This window comes from Lissotriton helveticus, chromosome 10, assembly GCF_964261635.1.
Source record: "Lissotriton helveticus chromosome 10, aLisHel1.1, whole genome shotgun sequence".
NCBI classification, from domain to species: domain Eukaryota; kingdom Metazoa; phylum Chordata; class Amphibia; order Caudata; family Salamandridae; genus Lissotriton; species Lissotriton helveticus.
In genome coordinates, this window is record NC_136071.1 from 61,617,521 (window position 1) to 61,640,671 (window position 23,151).

Sequence of the window (23,151 nt, forward strand, 5' to 3'; positions counted from 1 at the left end):
AATTGGTTTTAGTGCTTCTAAATGTTTTACCCGGGCTTGTTTGTTTAAGCCTTTCTGCTGCTGCTCAAAGCCACTGCTACTCAGGGTTGAGCTAGAGGTTGTACAAACGAGCCTGGCTGGATCCAATATGGTTTCATGAGTGTATTTAAATCAAAAAAAGGAGAGATAACCTGCACACCTATTTTTCAAGGCTATTCTTTATGTCCATTTAAAAATATCTTTATTTGAAAGTACTAATTTCAAACAACTGGTGCAACCCTGGAGATCCCTGACTAGCCCCTGTCAGGTAAGTATATTAATCAAAATTCAAACAGAATCTGTTTAAGTACCAAGGTGCACTGTTCATGAGCCCTGTAAGGTGCTGCAATAAGTTAATTCAAATGATATCTTTCAACCTAGTCATACCACAATTTAAATGCATATGCCTAGATGCTCCATTGGAGCGATTGCTGCGCGATATAAATACAATTTTACATTACATTACATATGACAACGTGATCCATAAATGTCATCATTTATGTTGCCATCAAAACGTCAATCACAGAAAATGGTCAATCAAAAAATGGTCAATCACAAACCAAACTTTCATCTAATATATACAGTTTAAAGATTTTCAAATACAAAGAAGTGCATAACAAGATCGACAATCTCTTGTGCTTTTTATGCTCTTGCGCATGTTCTTGCTCTTATGTTAGAAAACTTTATTGAAAAACTGTATATATTAGATGAAAGTTTGGTTTGTGATTGACCATTTTTTTGATTGACCATTTTCTGTGATTGACGTTTTGATGGCAACATAAATGATGGAAATTTATGGATCACGTTGTCATATGCATTTAAATTGTGGTATGACTAGGTTGAAAGATATCATTTGAATTAACTTATTGCAGCACCTTATAGGGCTCATGAACAGTGCACCTTGGTACTTAAACAGATTCTGTTTGAATTTTGATTCATGAGTGTATTACAAGGTACGATCACAAAACAACGAAAAAAAACTCAACTGTCATAAATTAATTAGATCAGATCCTAAAAATGCCCTGTCAGATAACTCTACACTACTAGTGTAAAGCCTACTAATATACCTAAGCATGCTACAGATTACAAAGTTCTCTTTGCTATGGATTGTGATGTCAATATCAATGTATATGTTATGCTGTCACTGAGTCTGCAGTCAGAAATCAATGTCTCAGCATGTTCCTTCAGCAACCGGCCTACATGTGTCATTTCCTCCCATGCTCTAAAATCATTGATACCTTCATCATCAATGATTTCCAAGGGAGAGGGAATAGGCACTCCAGCGTGGCTGACATGTTGCTGCTTTGGACCACTGTGTGTAAGGAAGTCAAATGCAACAATTTCTGCTTTCTTCACTCAGATCTATACAAGGCAGGATGGTCTTGTGCCTGTATCACTAGACGCACCTCTTCAGCTTTCAGAGAGTGAAAAATTCCAGTTTTCTTTGCTTTTTATTGTAACTTGTGCCAAAATGTAAATCTGCATAACATCTGGTGATGAAGCACACATTTGTTAGTATTACTATTCAAACAGATAGGTAGCTTTATTGGCCTCAAACTTTCACATCTATACTGTAAGAAATAAGTGTGCTCATGTCAGCATACAATAAAGCCTGGAGCATGTATAAGATGTAGGTATTATTAGGAAAGCCCTGCCACAGATAACAAGTCATTCCTCCTTCTGGCAGTGCCTGAGACATAATGTTTTATTTATTTCACTTCTAAAGTGCACTATCACCTCAGAGAGGCATCCTGGCGCGTATTGAAAAATGAGGGGGGCAGCTGAAACAAGCTAGGGATTTGGGAAAAGTCAAGTTTTCAAGTGCCTTCTAAATGCGAGAAGGCCAGAGACCTGCCTGAGTTCGATGGGAAGAGAGTTCAAGAGTTTCCAGAGAATGACATTGCAATGAAGTTGGCCTCGTCCCCAGTGCTCTGTCTCCAACAGGTTGATACCTAGTGCCAGCTTGTGTGAACTGTCCACCGCATCTGAAGACCACAGACAGAGCCTCTGTGAACATTCAATAGAAGAAATTAGGACAAATAGCACAGGTACTCACCTGGAGGCTAACTGCCTCGTCAGTATCTGCAAAATGGCAACATAGATAAGTTCACTAAAGCAGCTAATGGTCTGTTGCAACATTATGTTGCTCTATAGAAAGGTGTAACTAATGCATTTGAGACAAATGTATGTATTTGGGATTTGTAAAGCATGCAGCTACTTGAAGAGTGTCCCAGCACGAGCCTGGAGGAAGGAAAGGCAAGAGGGAACAACTAGATGAAGAGAAAGGTCTTGAGACTTTCCCTACAAAGCTTGGAATTCTAAATGCTGTGGAGATCCGGAGGGAGAAGGTTCCAGGACGAAGCTGCCCTGAAAGCAAGAGAGCTCCCTCCCATAGTCGGACATAGTTGAGAAGTTGCGAAGCAGAGCGCAGCTGCCTGGTAGGAATGTAGAACCTGAATCTCCTTATCAGGTAAGCAAGGCTGTGTCCTTAGTGAGCTGAATGTGCCAGGGCCAGGGATTTGAACTTAACCCTCTTCAGCATAGGCAGCCAGTGCAGATCACGCAAGTGTTGTCTCACGCTGCCCTTTATGGGGATATTAAGAAGAGTTCTGGCCGCGGCATTCTGAACGGCCTGCAGCTTGTTCCGATGGTAGCTGGACAAACTTACATAAAAGGCATTGGCATAATCAAGGCGCGAGTATACCAGCATACGGGTAACAGTTTCCCTATCTGACCTGGGGAGAAAAGGGAGACATTTCTTTAATGATTTCAAAGTGCCACAGCATTGACCAGTTAACTTCTGAGTAAAGAAGTTCAACTTCTCACCAAACTAGAATCCCAAATTTTTCGTGGGATGGCCTTCAGTGGTTGGCAAAGGCGAATCGCGTGGCCAGAATGATTTCCGAACCTGAGGAGGCAAATTCCCGAAAAGAAGGATCTCAGTTTTTTCCTCATTGTATTTCAAGCAGACAGCCATTTAAAGACCGCTAAAAGATAAGATTTTGCTAGGGAGGCGGCATGGTCATTTTTCTTCCATGTGAAGAGGAGCTGGTTATCATCAGAATAAGCAGTGACCTTGGCATCAAGCTCCTCAGCCAACTGTATAAGGAGAGTGACATAGATGTTAAAGAGAAGAGGGCTCAAAGTAGACCCCTGTGGCACTCCCGTGGTCACAGTCCGGGGAGAGGAAGAAACAGGGGGGATCCAAACTTGTTATGTTCAGCCCTCAAGAAAGGATTTCAGCTATCTCCAAGCACACCTTGAAACTCCAATTTCTAGGAGACGGTCTAGGAGCAGCGTGTGTGGCACAGTTTCGAACACCACTGATAGGACTAACAAAATCAGGGTTGGCGACCACCTGAGTCCAAAGTTTCCCGGATGGATTCAGTAACTTTTACCAGAGCCATCTTAGTGCTTTAAGTGGCTCTAAATCCAGATTGTGCCGGGTGAAGCCGGCCATGCCGTTCAACATACCCTGACAGTTGCCTGGCTGTTAACCAGTTTTTCACATACTTTTGCCACGGCAGGAAGGAGGGAGATAGGGTGGAGGGGATGGAGGGGTCAAGAGTGGGTTTTTTCCAGCAATGGGACAATTTTGGCCTGTTTCCACGTAGCAGGCACCGTAGCTGTGGTAAGAGAGAGATTGATCGGCTGATTGAATACTGGATTGATCGTCTCTGCGGCCAAAGACAGCAGTCTAGCCGGACAGGGGTCTGCTGGTGAGCCAGATTTAAGGGAAGTGAGGACCGCCAGGGAGTCTGGCTGAGCAATGGCTGCAAAGGCGACCGAAGTGGATGGTGAAGCCAGAGACAGCCCATTAGGGGACAAGTTCACAGCTGAGGTCCTATTGCCAACATCGAAATTACCTTGGAAAACACAGATATTGTCAATGAAAAATATAGAGAGTTCTTTGCACCAGGCAGACGAGGTGGAATGAGTAATAGCCTCTGCTCTGGGAAGAGAGGAAAGTTTGAATGATGTTAAAGATTCCTTTAGCATTGTTCCTGGAAAGGGCAATGCGCTCTGCACAGTGAAGGCTTTTAGCTTGAGTGATCAATGCATAATAGACATTTTGAGCCTTTGTAAGGGCCGTCTTAGCAATCGGACAGTACTCCTGTCTCCACTACCGTTCAAGTTTTTTACACAATTGTTTCTGGGTGTTAACAGTGGGTGAGAAGCAATGTTTAGAAGGGGATTCCCTGGTGTGCCTACGACAGGTATTGTGGGACAATTTCTCTACCTCCTGGGAGATCCAGTTGGTAAAACTGTCAAGGGTTACATTCATATCATTGGAGACAGCCTAGCATGACTCAGCTACAGGAAGACTGAAAGCTGAAAGTTCAATTTTTCCAGGGGTTTTCTCTTGATGCCTCCAACAGGAAGGATCAGATGTGTATTTACTGTGGGTTTGCCATGAAAAATAGATCAAAAAGGGATCAGACCAAAGCACAGGAAGAGCATCCTTAACTGAGATAGGGAAGTTAGAACACATAGGACCAAGAAGGTGACGGCCCTGATGGGTGTGAGAGCTAACCCATTGTTGGAGTTGGGCAAGACTCAACGAGTCATGAAATTATTGGGTGGCACCTGCTGCTCCACAATCAAAATGGATGTCAAAATCCCAGAGGAGTATAAAATGAGAAAAGTGTAGAGCTCATGGGATAATAATAATAATTATTATTATTAATTTTTGTAAAGCACATAGCTTCCCGAAGGCATCCCATCGCTAGCGACTAGACAGAAGTTGAGGCAAGGTTTATGCAACTGTTTGTTGGAATAGCCAGGTCTTGAGAAGTTTCCGGAAGGGAAAATGATGGGATTCAGCCCGAACAAAAATGGGCCTTGTGTTCCAGAGTCTGGCTACATTGTAGGGGAATGATCTGCCTCCGCTTCTTGTCCTTTTTAGGTTTTGCCTTAGCGATGCGTACGAAGTACGCATGCGCTAGCAAAACCTCTTGATTTCTATCTGGGGTGATGACCCGCCTCTGCCTATCATTGGCTAGCTCCATAAATGGAGGCTAGCCATTGGGAGGCAGAGGCTGTCAATCGCGTTTTCTCTCGAAAACGCGATTCGGGGGCGTTTCTGGTGCTTTTTTTAAGCCCCGCCCCTTTGTCCCGGGCCGCGCTGCGATTGGCTGCCGGCCCGGGACACCCCCGTGACGTCATTCCAGGGCCGCGCTGTGATTGGCTGCCGGCCGGGACACCCCCGTGACGTCAGCCAATCACAGCGCGGCCCGGGACCTGACTTGTTATTTTTTTCCGACAATGGAAAAACCTATCGTTCTTTGGGCGTGTTTGTTCTCCTTCTCCCCGGCTCGCTGTTTCGGCGGACTGCAGGGCAGCGGAGCTTGTGTGTGACCGTCCTCGGGTAGAAAGGCGGGAGGAGCTGGTTAGCAAAGCCCGCTGTAATTACTTCATAAGGCACTTGCATACCGAGACTCCGGCCCGGGACCTGACTTTTTTTTTTTTTTTTTGCGACAATGGAAAAACCTATCGTTCTTTGGGCGTGTTTGTTTTCCTTCTCCCCGGCTTGCTGTTTCGGCAGCCTGCAGGGCAGCGGAGCTTGTGTGTGACCGTCCTCGGGTAGAAAGGCGGGAGGAGCTGGTTAGCAAAGCCCGCTGTAATTACTTCATAAGGCACTTGCATACCGAGACTCGCCGCAGGGGCAGCAAAGCGCTGCACAAAACCCGAAGATGGCAAAACCGTTCATTTGTAACTCGAGTTTGGGTGATAGTTACACTTGCTGTTTCCAGCGCTTAGAAATGGCAGGAGGGAGATGAACTGCTGAATAAAAACAAATGGAATTTCCTGCAGCCTTTCATTGGTGCCCAGCATACGAAGCGTGCTGTCGCGTGATGAGTTCCTAGAAGCCGTGTAATTTGTTTACATGGTGCGAGCAGGGATACGCAGGCCTACTCTCTTAGGAGCTGTAAGGAAATAGGTTTCCGTGTATAAGTCCGTACCCATCTGCATTTGTAAAAAGGCATCGGCTAAATAAAGTCCGAAAATGCTCCGTCAGGCCTACTTTTCCTAGTTTTATTTTATTATCTGATGAAGGAAAGGCGCATCTAGAGTGAACATCGTAATTTAGCAGGCTGGCCTGGCGGACCTCTTAGGCACCAAGTTAGTGTGTGAAATAGCTCTTATTGTTTGCTTTTGAAGCCGTCTTGAAGGACCTGCTGGTCACATGCAAAACAAATGGCCCTTTGTAGCTTGGTTTAATACGGATACTGCTTTCTTCTATGTTTATTAAGTGGGGTGTAACCTGCTCATTCAGTTTAGTAACATGGCTCGAGGATCACGTGGTACTGCCACGTGCTCTATTTATGTGGTAATTTTCTGTGCACCAATTCGGCCAGGCTCTACCTTACAAAATGTGTAGCAGGAAAGCGTAGTATTACCACAAAATTTGTAATTGCAGTTAAGATGCAAACTGCATGAAATGGGAACAAAATTGACTAATGGCTGCAAATACAGTAAACCCCAAAAGCATGGTCTGATTTCATATGGTTGTAACACATTAAAGGCACATTTCTTGATGTGGGTCGAAGCCAGATAGAAAAGCACATACAATACACAGTGGCAAAAGTTTAAAAATGCATATAGATTGTATTAAAAAAAAGATATATTATATGCTTAATACCCCTTTTTTGCGTGTGGAAAGGTGGGTTGTGCTATCATTAGCTCGGTTTGACACATGGTTACTACTGAAAAATTGTACATTAATCTTTCACACCAGTTTGAGGACCGAATGGAACATCAACAGCTGGCTAATCCGTCCTCGTGTGGAGCCATTATTCGACTTTAAAGGCACCCTGGTAGCAATTCCTGCTCTACTAGCCCTGCTGTAGTTTTCACTTATTTGCCTTTTTGTCACTGATTACAACAACGTGTGGCTGGATTCATTAGACAAACCATGTTTCTGTAGTTTCCCAGTTTAGAAGAATATTATATGAGCTATTTCTTTATCCAGTGTTATTTTTGGTAGGCCGCCTTACTAATATGGGAATGGCGGTCTTTAAGTTGCACTTACTTATGGTTTTGCGAATATTTAAATATACTCGCACGATTCATGGTTGACAGAGTATTGTTAGGAATGGGGGTGTTAATGAATACTTTATCCACTATTTGACGGACCACTTCAGGGGGCAGTGTTCTGTTAGCTAAGCAGGAGGGTGGTAGGTCCCAGAGACAAGATCTTCTGGTACTGAGCGTTTCATAGATAGGTAAGGTATCATTTCCGGTTGGCGGTGGTGGTATATGACTTTTTGATGCTCTGGAGTCTATCCGGAGTGGTTGCTGGTACCACCAACTTTGAGTTATTGAGTAGTTGTGAAGTCTGTGGTTAACTTTGGTATCTTGGACAAAAACTACAATATCTTTGGTAGGCAATTCCTCGACTTCTGGGCGTTCACATTTTATACGTGGTGCAGTGCAGCATGCATCTGTGAAAGACTGCCACAGGTATACGTTTCCTTCTTATAGATGCTCATTTATCTTTGTTTCGTGTGCATAGGTAACCTTCTCCCAGAGGCATAAGTGGACACATGTCACTGTCTCCTCTGTGAGTGCTGGCACTCTCTGACCTGTGTGTGCACACGTCATTGTCTCACAGATCCCCACGTGTCTGCATGCAGCCTCCCTTCACCTATGTCTACTGAACGGGCACGTGCATATATGTGCAGGCCGCCTCTCCTTTATGTGTACTGTTCTCTGCCAGCTATATACATGCCGATTCATCAACATATTCTTTACATCTGTGTGTACCTGCATCTCCTGTGCGCATGGAAATGCCTCGTATTTCTTCTTTCACCACCCGTGCTACCAGATCACACGCCACTGGCTCCTAAATATTTACACGTCAGAGTCTAGTGTCTTTGCATAAGAGTAGGGCACAGTCTCTTTGCATGTACCTGTCAGCCACACTGCTGTATCCGTGCTGGTCACCTGATCCTACATGTGTACATGCCACTGTCACGAATGTGCATATGTCAGTATGTCCTATTTTATTGCTGCGCTCCCCACGTGCACAACTATACCTGCCCCCCCAACCGTGAATGTGTCACCACAACACCTATAAGTTGCCATGTTACCGGTTTTTAAACGTGTGCATGGCAGTCAACAAAGCCTACTGTCGCCTTTTATGATGAGGCATAGAGTTGTTGTTTTTGTGAACGTTTGTTTCCAAACTTGCAATATGGCCGGTAGAGGTAAGCAAGCATGCACACAATTAGGAATGTTTTTTAGGTTTTGCCTGGCGTTCTGTGGGTGTGTGTGTGTGTGTGTGGCATTTGCGAGAGATTAAGCTATTGACATTGTAAATGACAATGCCATTTATTTATCTGTTTTCAAAACCAACAAATAAATAAAAATGTTGTCATTTACAATGCCAATAGCTCTAACTTTTGCAAAGGCGAAACCGTTGCATTGTAAATGCTTGTTATTTTTGGAGTAACTACCAAATGAAGATTGGTAGAGCAGAGGCATTTTCTATGGGGGTAAGGGGTAATAGGAGGTCCATTGATAGCAGGGCTGCTACCCCAGTAGGTCCTGCGGGCTATGCACAGAGCCTTAACTTTGACTCTGTCAGAGACAGGTAGCCAGTATAACGCTGTCAAGGCCGGTTTGGCTGATTTGTTTTTAGGTACCCCCAGCAGTAATCTGGCCGCACAGTTCTGTGCAACTTGGAGTTTCCTCAGCATTGCAGCGGGGGCTCCAAGGTATAAAGAGTTTCCATAGTCCAAGCGTGATAAGACTAGGACCTGTATTAGGATCCTCCTGGCACTCATTGGAAGAAAGGGGAGGATGTTGCACAGTAGTCTAATAGCGCTGAAACATGCTCCTGCTAATTTTACTGCTTGGTAATCAGATTTAGGAGAACTGTCCACCCAATGCCCAGACTTTTTATCTTGGTTTTTGGGAAGGGGATAGGTCCCAAGCAAACTAGGCCGGACCTGTTTGAGGTCCAGGCGGGAGGTGTTACCCAGAAGCATTAGCTCTGTCTTTCCCCCGTTCAACTTAAGGCAGGAGTGTTCCATCCACAAAGCCATTTCTTCCATGCAGGTCTCCAAGTTGGAAGGGTGGTTGCATGGGCCATTGAGGGAGATTACCAACTGGGTGTCATCTGCATAGGTGACAATTTCTATCCCGTAAGGCAAGATGATATCAGCCAGTGGCTGCATATACACATTAAATATTGTGGGACTCAGGGAGGATCCCTGGGGGACTCCGCAGCTGATTGCCAGAACTTTAGATGTTGATTCCCCTGAAAAGACCCGAAAGGTCCTGTTCTCTAGGTAGGATTGGATCCATTTCAGTGCCTCACCTGAGACACCTCTCATCCTGAGTATCTCCACTAGGATATTAAAGTTCACGGTGTTGAAAGCTGAACTCAAATCTAGGAGAATAAAGGCCACTTCTCCCCCTTGATCGAAGATCAGTTTAGATTCCTCCACAAGGGCAAGCAGGGCAGTTTCCATGCCATGTAGAGGCCAGAAGGATGTTTGTGTGGGATATAAGAGGCTGTTTGTTTCCGAAAATTCTGAGATAGTTAAATTAACATGCTTCTCTATGGCCTTGATGGTCACTTTAAGCAGGGATATTGGGCGACAGTTACCCAAATCATCCGGGTCCAGATTGGGTTTCTTTAATAGAGCCTTCTCCATGGCATGCTTCCAAGGTGCCGGGGCTGAGCCAATAGCCATAGATTGGTTCCTTATTTCAAGTATGTGGGGAAGTATCACTTTTCCTGCTTTGCAGAGTACATGGGGTAGTGCTGGATCGAAGGGGGAGCCGGATTTTATTTGGAGGAAAATGTTTGAAAGCCTGGCTAGAGTGAGTGGGGGAAATACATTGAGCACATGGTCTGGGCTAGGCAAGAGCATGTCCCTTAGAAGGATGTCACTAGGGCGTGGTGGTCTAGAAAAGACTGAGTAGATATTTTAACATTTTTCTAGAAAGAAATACGCTAGTTCATCACTTCGCTCAGAAGAGAACACAGAATAGGTTTCTAATCTTGGGAATTCTAAAAGGTCTTTTGCGATGCAGAAGATCTCTCTGGGGGAGTTGGCTGCTAAATTGATCCATTCTTCATAGGACGCTGCCTGGCCGATTTTTATTTCGCTTTGATAGCGTTTTATGGCTTCTCTATATTTCTCTTGCTAGTGACGTAATAGTCTTTTCTCCTCTTTCTCTCCAATCTTTTAAAGTCCTGTTTATATGTGAGAAGTTTGGAGGAATACACGGGTGAAAGTTTCTCTCTCACTTTATTGCAGGATTTAATTGGGGGATCATATCTAGAAATGTCTTAATCCAGGTGGAAAAATGATCTGTGTCTACTGTGAGGTCGGGGTTGAGTTCCAGCTCTAGACTTTCTAGGGCTGTGGTCTAAGCTTCTCCTGCTAATTTGGCCCAGGGTCTGACCCTCTTGGTGGTGCATCTAATATTTGGAGGTGGGGTGGGGAGTTAACATAAATGGGAATCAGGAAGTGGTCGGTCCAAGGCATAGGGATGGGGCCACCGACCAATAGTTCAGCATTATTGGTGAAAACTGGGTCCAGCGTGTGGCCCAGTTTATGGGTGGGGCATGAGACTTTTTGCAGAAGTTGGACTGCTAATAGGTCCTTAGTCAGTTCTGTTGTGTCAACCATGTCAGTTATCAAATTGGAGGTTGAAATCCCCCTAAAAACTTAATATTTGGGGTGGTGCCAACAAGTGAGGCTGCTACCTCCGGTAGGGTTTGGAGGAATAGCCCACGTCCACCCGGAGGGCGGTAAATGAGCACTCCGGGAAAGGATTGTACTGCGGATAGTGTGATAGTAAAGAAGAGACTTTCACAATCCGGGACAATGTTGGCTTTTTGACAACCTTTTCCCGTATCGACACTATTTGGTCGGATTTGGGATAGGATGATCAATTATTCCCATATGACGTTAACTCCACCACATGGGTGGTCTGATGGGAATTTTTTAGCCTTTTTTGTGACCCATAGTTTTCAGTTTTGACAGCCCTGTGTCTCATGCGCTCACCATCAGTGCCTCACGGTCACTAATGCAGTTGCACATCATGTGTAGACCTTGCCTGCTCTTTTGTGTGTTTTCTATCTAGGTATAGGGGAGCGAGCAGGAAGGTCAGTAAATATTTCCCCCCGACCCTCCACACACCTGTTTTGTTTAAGTATTTAGTGCAGCTTCTTAGCTGCGGGTCGTTTTGATTAGGGTGCTAACCTTGTTTGCACCTCATAGCTCACCCAACTTATGTGTGTGTGTTGTCTCTTTGTGCACCCTCACTGACACCCTCAGATATTAACCCTTACTTCCATTTAGGGTCGCTATAGGGTTTGATTACTCTGTCATTACACACTGACCCATGATGATATGTGTGCCCTTGAATTGATTTCAAAGTACAGGTTCCCCCTAGACACCGTTCTTTTTCCCTCCGTATACTCAGCGAGCCAAGGACCACTCTATAGGTATGTCCCATCGTATTTATTACGCTTGGAGACTCTTGCTGATTAAACTCCTGACCTGGGACAGCCTGTCCCCAAATTAGAAACTTTTGACCTGGGCTAGCTGGTTCCCAATTTAAAACAAATATCACACACTATGGTGGTTATGGTGCAAACCCCTTTCTTTGGCTCCATAATCAATTATGGACACACATCACACAAGCGCTGTTTTTGGACACTCGCCGATCTGGTGTTTATAAAAACTTGTCTCCTGTGGGGTTATGGATACATGATCCCCTGAGCACAATGAATCTTCATTATTAAGATATTCGTTCTTTAAAGATCTAATCGGTGATTTTCACTTCCGATGTTTGGCCAGTCCGAGGGTCAGCGCATGCGCTCAGGAGCAATGGTTCCCTGTCTTCACGCATGCGCGAGGAAGTAGCGACTTCCGCAACGCCATTTACCATGATTACATGCAATCCTGACTCCACGACTAACGTATCACCCCATCAACGATGATTTAAAAGCAGGAAGGGTGTGAGCACTTTCACCTCCACTTCCGCTCGCGTTTGCAGCGAGAGCACCAACGGACAGGTGAGTCACAGTGTGCTCGCTTTGAGGTTAGTGAGGTACTATTCCTCGGTGTACTAGTCAGTTCAGCAGGACCCGGCAGGGGCCCTACTTTCTGATCTTTGTTAGGGCCAGGGTACCCCCGGTTTACTAGTCACTTCAGGTTGACCTAACATGGCCCCTACTTATACATCTTTGGCAGGGCCTCGGTACCCTGCCTTTTGATATGTGGAGAGAGTTTTTTAAGCCCTCTAATAGGGGTGGCCCAGGTAGCCACTTAGGGACATTGCCCCCTTTAAAATAACCTCCCTCTCTCATACAGCAAAGCTAGAGTCCCCAATAGGTCGTGACATTCCATGATATACAATACTTTGTATATAGGTTTAAGGTATACATTACTTTTGAAAGGAGTTTCCTTGAGATACACATAGATACCAGTTTACTGGTTGTTGTTAAAGGATCGCAGGATGTGCGTTTTCTTTTTACCCATATGGATCTTTGTGGTGTTCAGTGTTGGGTGTGACATTTTGTGTACTATCACACGTTAGTTGGGTTACATGTATAGAACCATTGGGTAGGACATCGTAACGTTGTGTGCTTACTGTGTCTTTTATTTCTATACTTCAGAGCGGGGCCTCATACTCCCGAGCGGTTGCCGGGTGAGGTGAGGTCGTCACCCACACAAAGCTGGGTGAGTATCACTGAGAGGAAATGCCTCTGAGTGATTTAAGCTAATATGCTTGTTAGATTGCAGAATATAAATTATTCCTGCACGTGTGTCTGCATGGTCTCTGCGTGTGTACGATGTGTGAGCTTGTGGGCTTTGGTGTTGTCTGACATACTATCTTGTGTGTTCTTTTCTTCTCTTGACAGGAAAAAGACACTTCTCTTTCCCTCCAGTGGACATTCAAGTATACTAGTTCCTGGTATATATGTAATTGTGTATCAGTACATTTATATTATTTTTCACTTATACACATCACATGTAGTTGCAGTAGCTATTGTTCTGTCAAAGGTCCTGAAGAAAGCTGAGCTAATTGCTCTCACAGCTGAAACATGTCGACCACACTGCACAGCGCCTTTGAGTAGTCTTACTACTCGGCGTGTTTTTAATCATTGACACTTGGCCCTTCATTGTAATGTTCTTCGGTGACCTGGTAGTCAATTTTATTGTAAACAATTTCTTTTTGAGCACTGCACTTTGTCTATTCATAACATTTCATGGTGTCACAATAGGACTATTTTTTGACAACCTTTTCCCGTATCGACACTATTTGGTCGGATTTGGGATAGGATGATCAATTATTCCCATATGACGTTAACTCCACCACATGGGTGGTCTGATGGGAATTTTTTTGCCTTTTTTGTGACCCATAGTTTTCAGTTTTGACAGCCCTGTGTCTCATGCGCTCACCATCAGTGCCTCACGGTCACTAATGCAGTTGCACATCATGTGTAGACCTTGCCTGCTCTTTTGTGTGTTTTCTATCTAGGTATAGGGGAGCGAGCAGGAAGGTCAGTAAATATTTCCCCCCGACCCTCCACACACCTGTTTTGTTTAAGTATTTAGTGCAGCTTCTTAGCTGCGGGTCGTTTTGATTAGGGTGCTAACCTTGTTTGCACCTCATAGCTCACCCAACTTATGTGTGGGTGTTGTCTCTTTGTGCACCCTCACTGACACCCTCAGATATTAACCCTTACTTCCATTTAGGGTCGCTATAGGGTTTGATTACTCTGTCATTACACACTGACCCATGATGATATGTGTGCCCTTGAATTGATTTCAAAGTACAGGTTCCCCCTAGACACCGTTCTTTTTCCCTCCGTATACTCAGCGAGCCAAGGACCACTCTATAGGTATGTCCCATCGTATTTATTACGCTTGGAGACTCTTGCTGATTAAACTCCTGACCTGGGACAGCCTGTCCCCAAATTAGAAACTTTTGACCTGGGCTAGCTGGTTCCCAATTTAAAACAAATATCACACACTATGGTGGTTATGGTGCAAACCCCTTTCTTTGGCTCCATAATCAATTATGGACACACATCACACAAGTGCTGTTTTTGGACACTCACCGATCTGGTGTTTATAAAAACTTGTCTCCTGTGGGGTTATGGATACATGATCCCCTGAGCACAATGAATCTTCATTATTAAGATATTCGTTCTTTAAAGATCTAATCGGTGATTTTCACTTCCGATGTTTGGCCAGTCCGAGGGTCAGCGCATGCGCTCAGGAGCAATGGTTCCCTGTCTTCACGCATGCGCGAGGAAGTAGCGACTTCCGCAACGCCATTTACCATGATTACATGCAATCCTGACTCCACGACTAACGTATCACCCCATCAACGATGATTTAAAAGCAGGAAGGGTGTGAGCACTTTCACCTCCACTTCCGCTCGCGTTTGCAGCGAGAGCACCGACGGACAGGTGAGTCACAGTGTGCTCGCTTTGAGGTTAGTGAGGTACTATTCCTCGGTGTACTAGTCAGTTCAGCGGGACCCGGCAGGGGCCCTACTTTCTGATCTTTGTTAGGGCCAGGGTACCCCCGGTTTACTAGTCACTTCAGGTTGACCTAACATGGCCCCTACTTATACATCTTTGGCAGGGCCTCGGTACCCTGCCTTTTGATATGTGGAGAGAGTTTTTTAAGCCCTCTAATAGGGGTGGCCCAGGTAGCCACTTAGGGACATTGCCCCCTTTAAAATAACCTCCCTCTCTCATACAGCAACGCTAGAGTCCCCAATAGGTCGTGACATTCCATGATATACAATACTTTGTATATAGGTTTAAGGTATACATTACTTTTGAAAGGAGTTTCCTTGAGATACACATAGATACCAGTTTACTGGTTGTTGTTAAAGGATCGCAGGATGTGCGTTTTCTTTTTACCCATATGGATCTTTGTGGTGTTCAGTGTTGGGTGTGACATTTTGTGTACTATCACACGTTAGTTGGGTTACATGTATAGAACCATTGGGTAGGACATCGTAAAGTTGTGTGCTTACTGTGTCTTTTATTTCTATACTTCAGAGCGGGGCCTCATACTCCCAAGCGGTTGCCGGGTGAGGTGAGGTCGTCACCCACACAAAGCTGGGTGAGTATCACTGAGAGGAAATGCCTCTGAGTGATTTAAGCTAATATGCTTGTTAGATTGCAGAATATAAATTATTCCTGCACGTGTGTCTGCATGGTCTCTGCGTGTGTACGATGTGTGAGCTTGTGGGCTTTGGTGTTGTCTGACATACTATCTTGTGTGTTCTTTTCTTCTCTTGACAGGAAAAAGACACTTCTCTTTCCCTCCAGTGGACATTCAAGTATACTAGTTCCTGGTATATATGTAATTGTGTATCAGTACATTTATATTATTTTTCACTTATACACATCACATGTAGTTGCAGTAGCTATTGTTCTGTCAAAGGTCCTGAAGAAAGCTGAGCTAATTGCTCTCACAGCTGAAACATGTCGACCACACTGCACAGCGCCTTTGAGTAGTCTTACTACTCGGCGTGTTTTTAATCATTGACACTTGGCCCTTCATTGTAATGTTCTTCGGTGACCTGGTAGTCAATTTTATTGTAAACAATTTCTTTTTGAGCACTGCACTTTGTCTATTCATAACATTTCATGGTGTCACAATAGGACTATTTTTTGACAACCTTTTCCCGTATCGACACTATTTGGTCGGATTTGGGATAGGATGATCAATTATTCCCATATGACGTTAACTCCACCACAGGGGTGGTCTGATGGGAATTTTTTTGCCTTTTTTGTGACCCATAGTTTTCAGTTTTGACAGCCCTGTGTCTCATGCGCTCACCATCAGTGCCTCACGGTCACTAATGCAGTTGCACATCATGTGTAGACCTTGCCTGCTCTTTTGTGTGTTTTCTATCTAGGTATAGGGGAGCGAGCAGGAAGGTCAGTAAATATTTCCCCCCGACCCTCCACACACCTGTTTTGTTTAAGTTCCACCTGACATTTAAAACAATTTTTATATATTATTGCCAAGCCTCCCCCTTTCTTTCCCTCCCGGTCTTTCAGTTGGAGGTTGTAGTCTGCCGGGTGAGTCTGCACCAAATCTGTCTCAAACTCCTTATGAAGCCAAGTTTCCGTAAAAAACAGTATATCTGGGGTTTCATCTTAAAGGAGTGAGTTCAGCTCAATGGAGGGTTAAGGTGTGGACCGACAGTATAAAAGGAACATTTTATAGTGTTGGGGTGTTTGGTCTCTGGGGTGCTCTGTATACAAGGGTGAAGCCTAAAGGTGCAGTTAGGGCATTGAGGCACCTCGCTGAGGGGAGCCATAGAGTGGCAACATGTGCTGTGACAGGGGTTCCTCAGTTTGAGTAATAGACAGCTAGATTAAGTCAATTTACCTCAGAGTTACCTGGCAGGGTTTCTGGCCCCTGGTCCGATCGGGCGGGGTTGGGTGCAGACAGGCTTGCCTTAGGAGTGCCTTTGGCACGCCAGTGGCGCGTCCGCGCTGACATGCGGCAGATGTGTCATCCAGCGTTTTAAGACATGAGCCTGCTGGACTGGGGGTCTGTAAACCAGGATACCTCCTAGCGAGAAATGAGGGGAGATGGTAACACAAAAATCCAGAGCTTCACCCTCCAAAATCTCCACAAAGTTGCCTCACTGGAAATTCCACTTTTCTTTAAACACAACTGCCACTCCTCCTCCTCTTCCAGATTTACGGTCTGCTCGCGAGATTTCATATCCCCTGGGGTAGCCAATAACTGAGCATGCATTAATCACAGCCGCTCTAATAGTGTGCACCTTCTGACTGTTACAAGGACACAAACTGGGTAATAGACCCTGTGGTTAGGTGAAATTTACAGTGGTTACAGTGGTTGCAGCTGGAGGTAGGGTTATCTAGAACCCCCAATCTTAACTTATCGTTACATGTCTGAGGGCAGAGCGAGAGCAACTCTTCCCAGCTATAAGGCCAATGAGTAGGCTTACTGTGGGGGTTTACCCGGACAGCATGGCTGCCGCTGGCCGGCGCTGGCCGCTTCCAAGATGCTGATGAGCGCAGATGGGCTTGCCTTAGGCACGCCTTCTTATGTGTCCTTCCTTTCGGAAGACTAGAGCTCGCACTAACAAAATGGCGTCTCTGGTCATCTCGAGCCGGAAGAGGCAGAGTGGGCAAACAAATTCAAATTAAAACACTGTTTGTTCCTTTTTTTTATTATTAACTCAATTGGACTACAGATACTTCTTGAAAATAACTACAGGGAGGGGAGATGTTTGAGAAGTAGGTTATTTTCCGTTTGCATTACTTTTTCAAATTGTTTCAGTTGACAGACTGTGTAAAAGCTGTCAGTTTTTCTTCTAACCAATGGCCTCTGTATCATGTTCTAATCATCCAAATGAATTTTGGGCCCTGACATGGAATGTGAATAGCTTCAACAATGAGGTCAAAAGGGGAGCAGTAAAGATTTGTGAAAGTGTTATCCCAGTAAGATACTAAAAGTAACTATCCTCATGTCCACAAATTAAAAGCTTTTTTAGATCGGTGTAGGGAATGTCCAGAGACTTTACATAGGGCTTTAAAGGAGTAGTCACATTGGCATGTATGGATGCATGTAGTATATCTGTAGTGCAACCCTAGCCAAACAGGCAGTGCAGTACAATATATTATGCAGTAATTTTACTACTTACCTTTCTTCTCATTCCTCTGGTTCTTCCCATTCGCATCCTATTCCTATCTTCCCAGCTAAAGAGATGTACTTTGGTGTTTTATGTATTGCTGACCGGCTCACTTGAGGGACACAGTTGAATATTTCTTGTCTTTATCTTCAATGCACACTCTAGGTATGCATGTTGAATTTGAATAGTGCAAACTTAGCCAAAAGGCTAAGCAGCACTGTATCTTATGCAGTAATTTTACTTCATAAGTTCTTCCCATTCACATCTTCCCAGTTAAAGACAGATACTTTGGAGTATTATGTAAAGGTGACAAGTTAATTTAATGAAAATGAGTTGCGCGGTCCTCAACAAGAGAGGGGCGCCCCCCACTCACACTCAAATATGACGTGTAATCAAGTCAACGAATGTTCAACAAACGATTATTCAAATCACCTTGGGTAAGAAGCTTGATATTATTATTATTACTCCTTGTCAATACACAGCTTTACTAGAATGATCCACTGAATATCATGATTTAGGAAAGAGATGTGATGTGCTAATGGCCATGATATTGCAGAATTTTCACCACTAACCATTTTTTCAAGTAAGCACTGTGCATTTTAATCGTTCGCTACTCATAATCATTAGCAATAAGACATTTTCACTAAGCACGTTTTTACATGTTCTTCACTTAGGTCGGTTCATGAGAACTATTTGTTTTTTAGAAAAAAAACCACGCTATATACAATTTGGGTAAGCGCATATTCACCGACATGACGTTCAAACATTTAACATCGGCCTCTCAGTATTAATTTTTACCACAGTCTTTTATGAGAACCGGACACATGACTCTAACAACTGGTAAAGTCACCACGACACTGGGAGCATGTTTTGTAGATTTCAGGTCTCATTTGTTCGCCTTAATAATGAATACTCACTGGGATGATATTGGTTCATTGAAAAAGTTTGTTTTGAAATTGGTGCTCAGAATTTCCATTTCCTTTCATTGGTTTTTACCGCTTCTCACTGGGGTAACCTTTTTCTTAAAAAGCATGACATCACTATGCAACAACTGCATATTAACCCTAGTTAATGAATTGATTTAGGGTCATGTGTGGCGATTGACTTAGTGTTTCATTTAAAAATTACAGATATTATTCCCCTGACGAAGGGCTACGGCTCGCAATGCATTGGGTAACCAGGCGCACAGAAATATTGTGTTGAAATTTAATTTTCTTATAATGAAGATGAAATGATTTTAAGGTAATTAGGCCATCAAAAAGTTTCAGACTAATCTCAATGAAAAAAAGAATAATACATTTGATTTGAAAAACCGCTTTTTTGAACATTCGTTGACTTGATTACACGTCATATTCGACTGCGAGTGGGGGACGCTCCTCTTTTGTTGAGGACCGCGCAACTCATTGTAGATAATCATTCCTTTCACTCAGAAGGATTAACCCACCAGCACCACCCACTTTTTCACCTAGATTACTTGGATTACACTGGAGTGCGTCAGACTATAAAACCACACTGCTTCAAGTTAATTTAATGAACACTTTTGGATATTTTGTAGTCTTTATGCTCCAAGCACACTCAAGGAGAGCACCCTAGGAGTCTCCACAGAACTACTGTTGAAAACCTGGAATTGAATTTCTACCTTTTTGGGCAACTTGAATGGGGTTATGGGAAAATTGGTGGGGCAGGCATCTAGGTTGAAGAAAAAACACCTTTATATTTTGTTAATCATCAATCCTTCTGTTGCCTAAATATTTTTCTTCCAGCCATTAATGTCTCTAGACTAGCAGGAGCGTGTATCCTTCAACAGGGCTTTTCACCAACAAAGTTGTAGCTGTACCATCCAAAAGGAGACCCACACATTATCTACTCCCTAAATACCTGGTGGTTATTTGAAGACAACATCTTGGCATGCCTGATCAAGGAAGGCAATTTTTATTTTCAGTATAATTTTGACTTGGTCTCATTGGCATCCACCATATGTGATAGCTTCAGGACCATCTTTTGAGAAAAGAACACGATGCACCCCTGTGGTAATGTGAAGGACCTATAACTCAGGGTCACAACTACAATAAAAACGATTCCCAAGCTAGAACAAACCATTGTTGCTAGAGGAATGCCAAACTACTCAATGTATTTGAATCAACTTAATCTTAAGAATGAGAAAAAACTGGAATGCAAAACAGACAGGAGAGCTTTGCAGCGGTGCATGTATGTATATGGACATAAAATAAACAAACGCTTAAATGGCCTATCTAATTTTGAGGCAGTCTCCAAAATCAATGCACAAATATATGATTTGGTGGGATGAAGGTTAGTGATAGGTGCCTTTGCAGACTGTTAAAAAGAGATCTCCAATGCAGGCTCCTATGGGGTAGACAAAAATGATAACCCTCCACTCCAGGACCTTTCCATTCCGACCCTCCCAAAATTAGATGTGTAGGAACTTGACCTGCCTTTGACACCAGAGGAGATAATGGAAACCATAAGTGAAATGGCAGTTAGATAAAATCCTTATCTTTCCTCTTGAACTCTTTAAGAAATTTGCCTTCCTTCTCTGTATGGAGGAGTCTGTTTACAGAGATAATGGTTGTCTAGAAAACACAGCTGGAAACGGAGACTGTCATGGAACCATTTTCAAGATGTTAGACCTTAATAGGTTACAAAAACATATGTAGTTGTAAAAGCTTTGACTACGATGGTTGAACCTGAGAGATGTATGTAAATGTATATTCAGATCTTCACCAGGCGTAATGCAATAAATACTATCTGCTTTCTTTTTCTTAGTGACAAAAATCAAGAAAAATTAAACTGATTTCTTTTAAAAAAAAGAACTGTGAATACATTTTATGAACTTGCTAGAGCTTTGGATGGTGTGTTCGGAGAAGTTGTGTGTCCAGAAAGAAATTAGATTAGTCAGAATTTAAATTTCATGTGAAAGCAAAATAGATTAACAGATTCCTCCAATTGACTTTACCCAATAGTTGTTGTCTGTAAACAGAAAGACAAGTTTAGTAGACACATTGATATCAGTAGTGAGAAGTAACCTATCTTGCAAAAGGACACCATCTTCTGAGAAGTCACTGCATTTAAGTATGTTTGTTATGAAAACTTTAAAGTGAGTTTGCAGCATCCAAGCATTCTAGGATGACATCCTGGTGTATGGTGTCAATCATTTGGGAGACTGACAAGATACTGGATGCCTTATTGGGTGTGCTGGAGACAAGAGGATGTAGAATAAGGAAAGCTAAGTAAATTTTTAGTAAGTTTGAGATTGAACATTCTGAGTATTTCTTATACGGGGATGGTATCAGATCAGAATATGTAGAGTTAATTAGAATTTAATTAGAATATGGCACATGCAGAACACCAGCAAAAGACACCTAATGAGTGTACATAGACATGCATATATACTAAGACAAGAGCTTGTATTAATCAGCTTAGTGATACTCCATACAAAAGTCCGCTTTAGTACTGTGTATAAAAGGACCTTGTTATGCAATACACAACATCCTAAACAACAAATGAAAAAGTTCACTGACACATGTCAACATTTTGAATAAACTTAGCAATTTTATCAAGAAAAATATTATATTCTTTAACTTAATATTTAAAAAAATCCTGTTGCTACCTTTCAAGGTAAGTGTTCTATGGCTAACACATTCTTACTGTACAGTGAGGATATCAAAAATGTATCTCACCTGAGTGTGTTTTCCACCCCATAAGATGGCGCTCTTGTTAATGACTAACTTTAAACCTTGAGGAGCTTGGCCATTGTAGGTCCCCACTTTCACAAAACTGCTGCTGTCACTGGATGTCATGTGCCAATATAACACATCATATAATGGTGGGGTGTCACCATTTGAATCAAAAAGAATCTCACTGCCAGCAGAGATCTTCATGTGAACATTCTTCACATAGTGCAACATCTGTAAACAAAATATAAAAATAATATGGATAAAGAATAATTTTGAAAGAATCTGACTTGATCAACATTGAGCCTTTCGGAACATGATTGATGCATAGAAATGATTCAGAATGATACTCCAGTTTTACGATTAGAACTAGAGACAGTGTCAATACATGGGTGCATTCACCTGCCATGGTTGAAAATCTTTAGGATCTGCACATGACCTGTTGGTGAAGGGACCGTCCTGTGGTTTACAATGGAGCAGATTATGCAGTGCTTGGGCCAAGGCATAGGTGGCTTTATATGCATTGTAGGGAAATAAGAAATAATTCACCTCAAACACAGAAGTATCGAGAAGTTGCAGTTTTTCTCTCCCAGTGCATAACCCTTTCAGATAAGTCATGTTCCCAAAATTTGGTTCTATAAAATTTTCTGGCCATTTGCAACTAAAGACCTGCTCCCAGAATGACTTTAGGAATATATCCTCAGAATCCACCCATGGATTAATGCTGTAGAGGAACTCTTTAAACCCAGGTATTTCTCCTCTCTCCAGTGTCAGTGCCAGTGTGCCGTTCAATATTTGCCACAGTCCAGTCTGGGAAAACACTGGTGAGGGGATCCAGCTTGTCACTCCAATCCATATTTTCGGAGCAATCCTTTGACGAGATATTTCATTCAGAAAAGGGGTCATATGCACTGCAAATGCATAACAGACAATCACTTTGGCAGTGGAAGATTGTATAATGTCAATGACACGAGCTAGGGCAGCCCTGCTGGCTTGTGTGGGGAGAGTCTCAAAGATTTCAATACAGATCCCATTCCTTACTGCTTCTTCCTTAAGCATCTGGCTTCCTTGCAGACCAAAGTCATTGTTGGAGGCAAGAATTCCAATCCATGCCCAGCGAAAGTGAAGAAGTATCTGAAGAATAGCTTCTACCTGAAAAGAGGTACCAGCCACCGTCCTAAGAAAGGATGGGAACTGGTCTTTGTCACTCAGGATGGGGAGCCCTGCACCGTAGCTAATCTGTTGAGAAGAGAACACATTTACAGTGGTAATTACCGAGACTTGAGTCTTGATTGCTGACTACAGATATGGAATCAACATTTTTGCTTTCGGAAATATACCTAATCTGCATGGTTATTTACCAGTAGTGGCTAGTAACATTTCAAAGAGCTGTGGCAGACATTGCTGTCTCAAACCGTACCTAGCAATCAACCAACAAGTTGAAGCCTGAATACCGTGAAGAGACCTTCAGGATTTCACACTCCTTGATGACAACCGATAAAATTCCTAAAGATGAGGCATTTATTGTTTGACTGAAAAGAGCACAGATTCAAGGAAAAGGCCTATCTTCCCTTCTAAAGATTTGTGGGGGTCCACATCCTAATACTTTATAAAAATTTTGGACAAATGTGCATTATACAATACAGTATCTAAATGAAAATGTCTGCCATACAATTACAGATAATTTGGAAACAGCTTTCATCAATTATTCTACTATTCCAGGATGTAACAATTCTGACTCTCATCAGAGTATAGTCCTTTGAAAGCA

General features: G+C 43.1%; 1 protein-coding gene across 1 annotated transcript in view; it reads right to left on the reverse strand.

The window, feature by feature from the left end:
- Window positions 1-23,151, reverse strand: part of LOC144783900 (extracellular calcium-sensing receptor-like) — a 174,724-nt gene that overhangs the window by 25,233 nt on the left and 126,340 nt on the right. The window contains exons 5-6 of the mRNA XM_078662641.1: window positions 21,786-22,622; window positions 21,390-21,617 (exon numbers count right to left, since the gene is read on the reverse strand). Coding sequence (XP_078518767.1) covers window positions 21,390-21,617; window positions 21,786-22,622 — 1,065 coding nt within the window. The remainder of the gene's footprint in view (window positions 1-21,389; window positions 21,618-21,785; window positions 22,623-23,151) is intronic.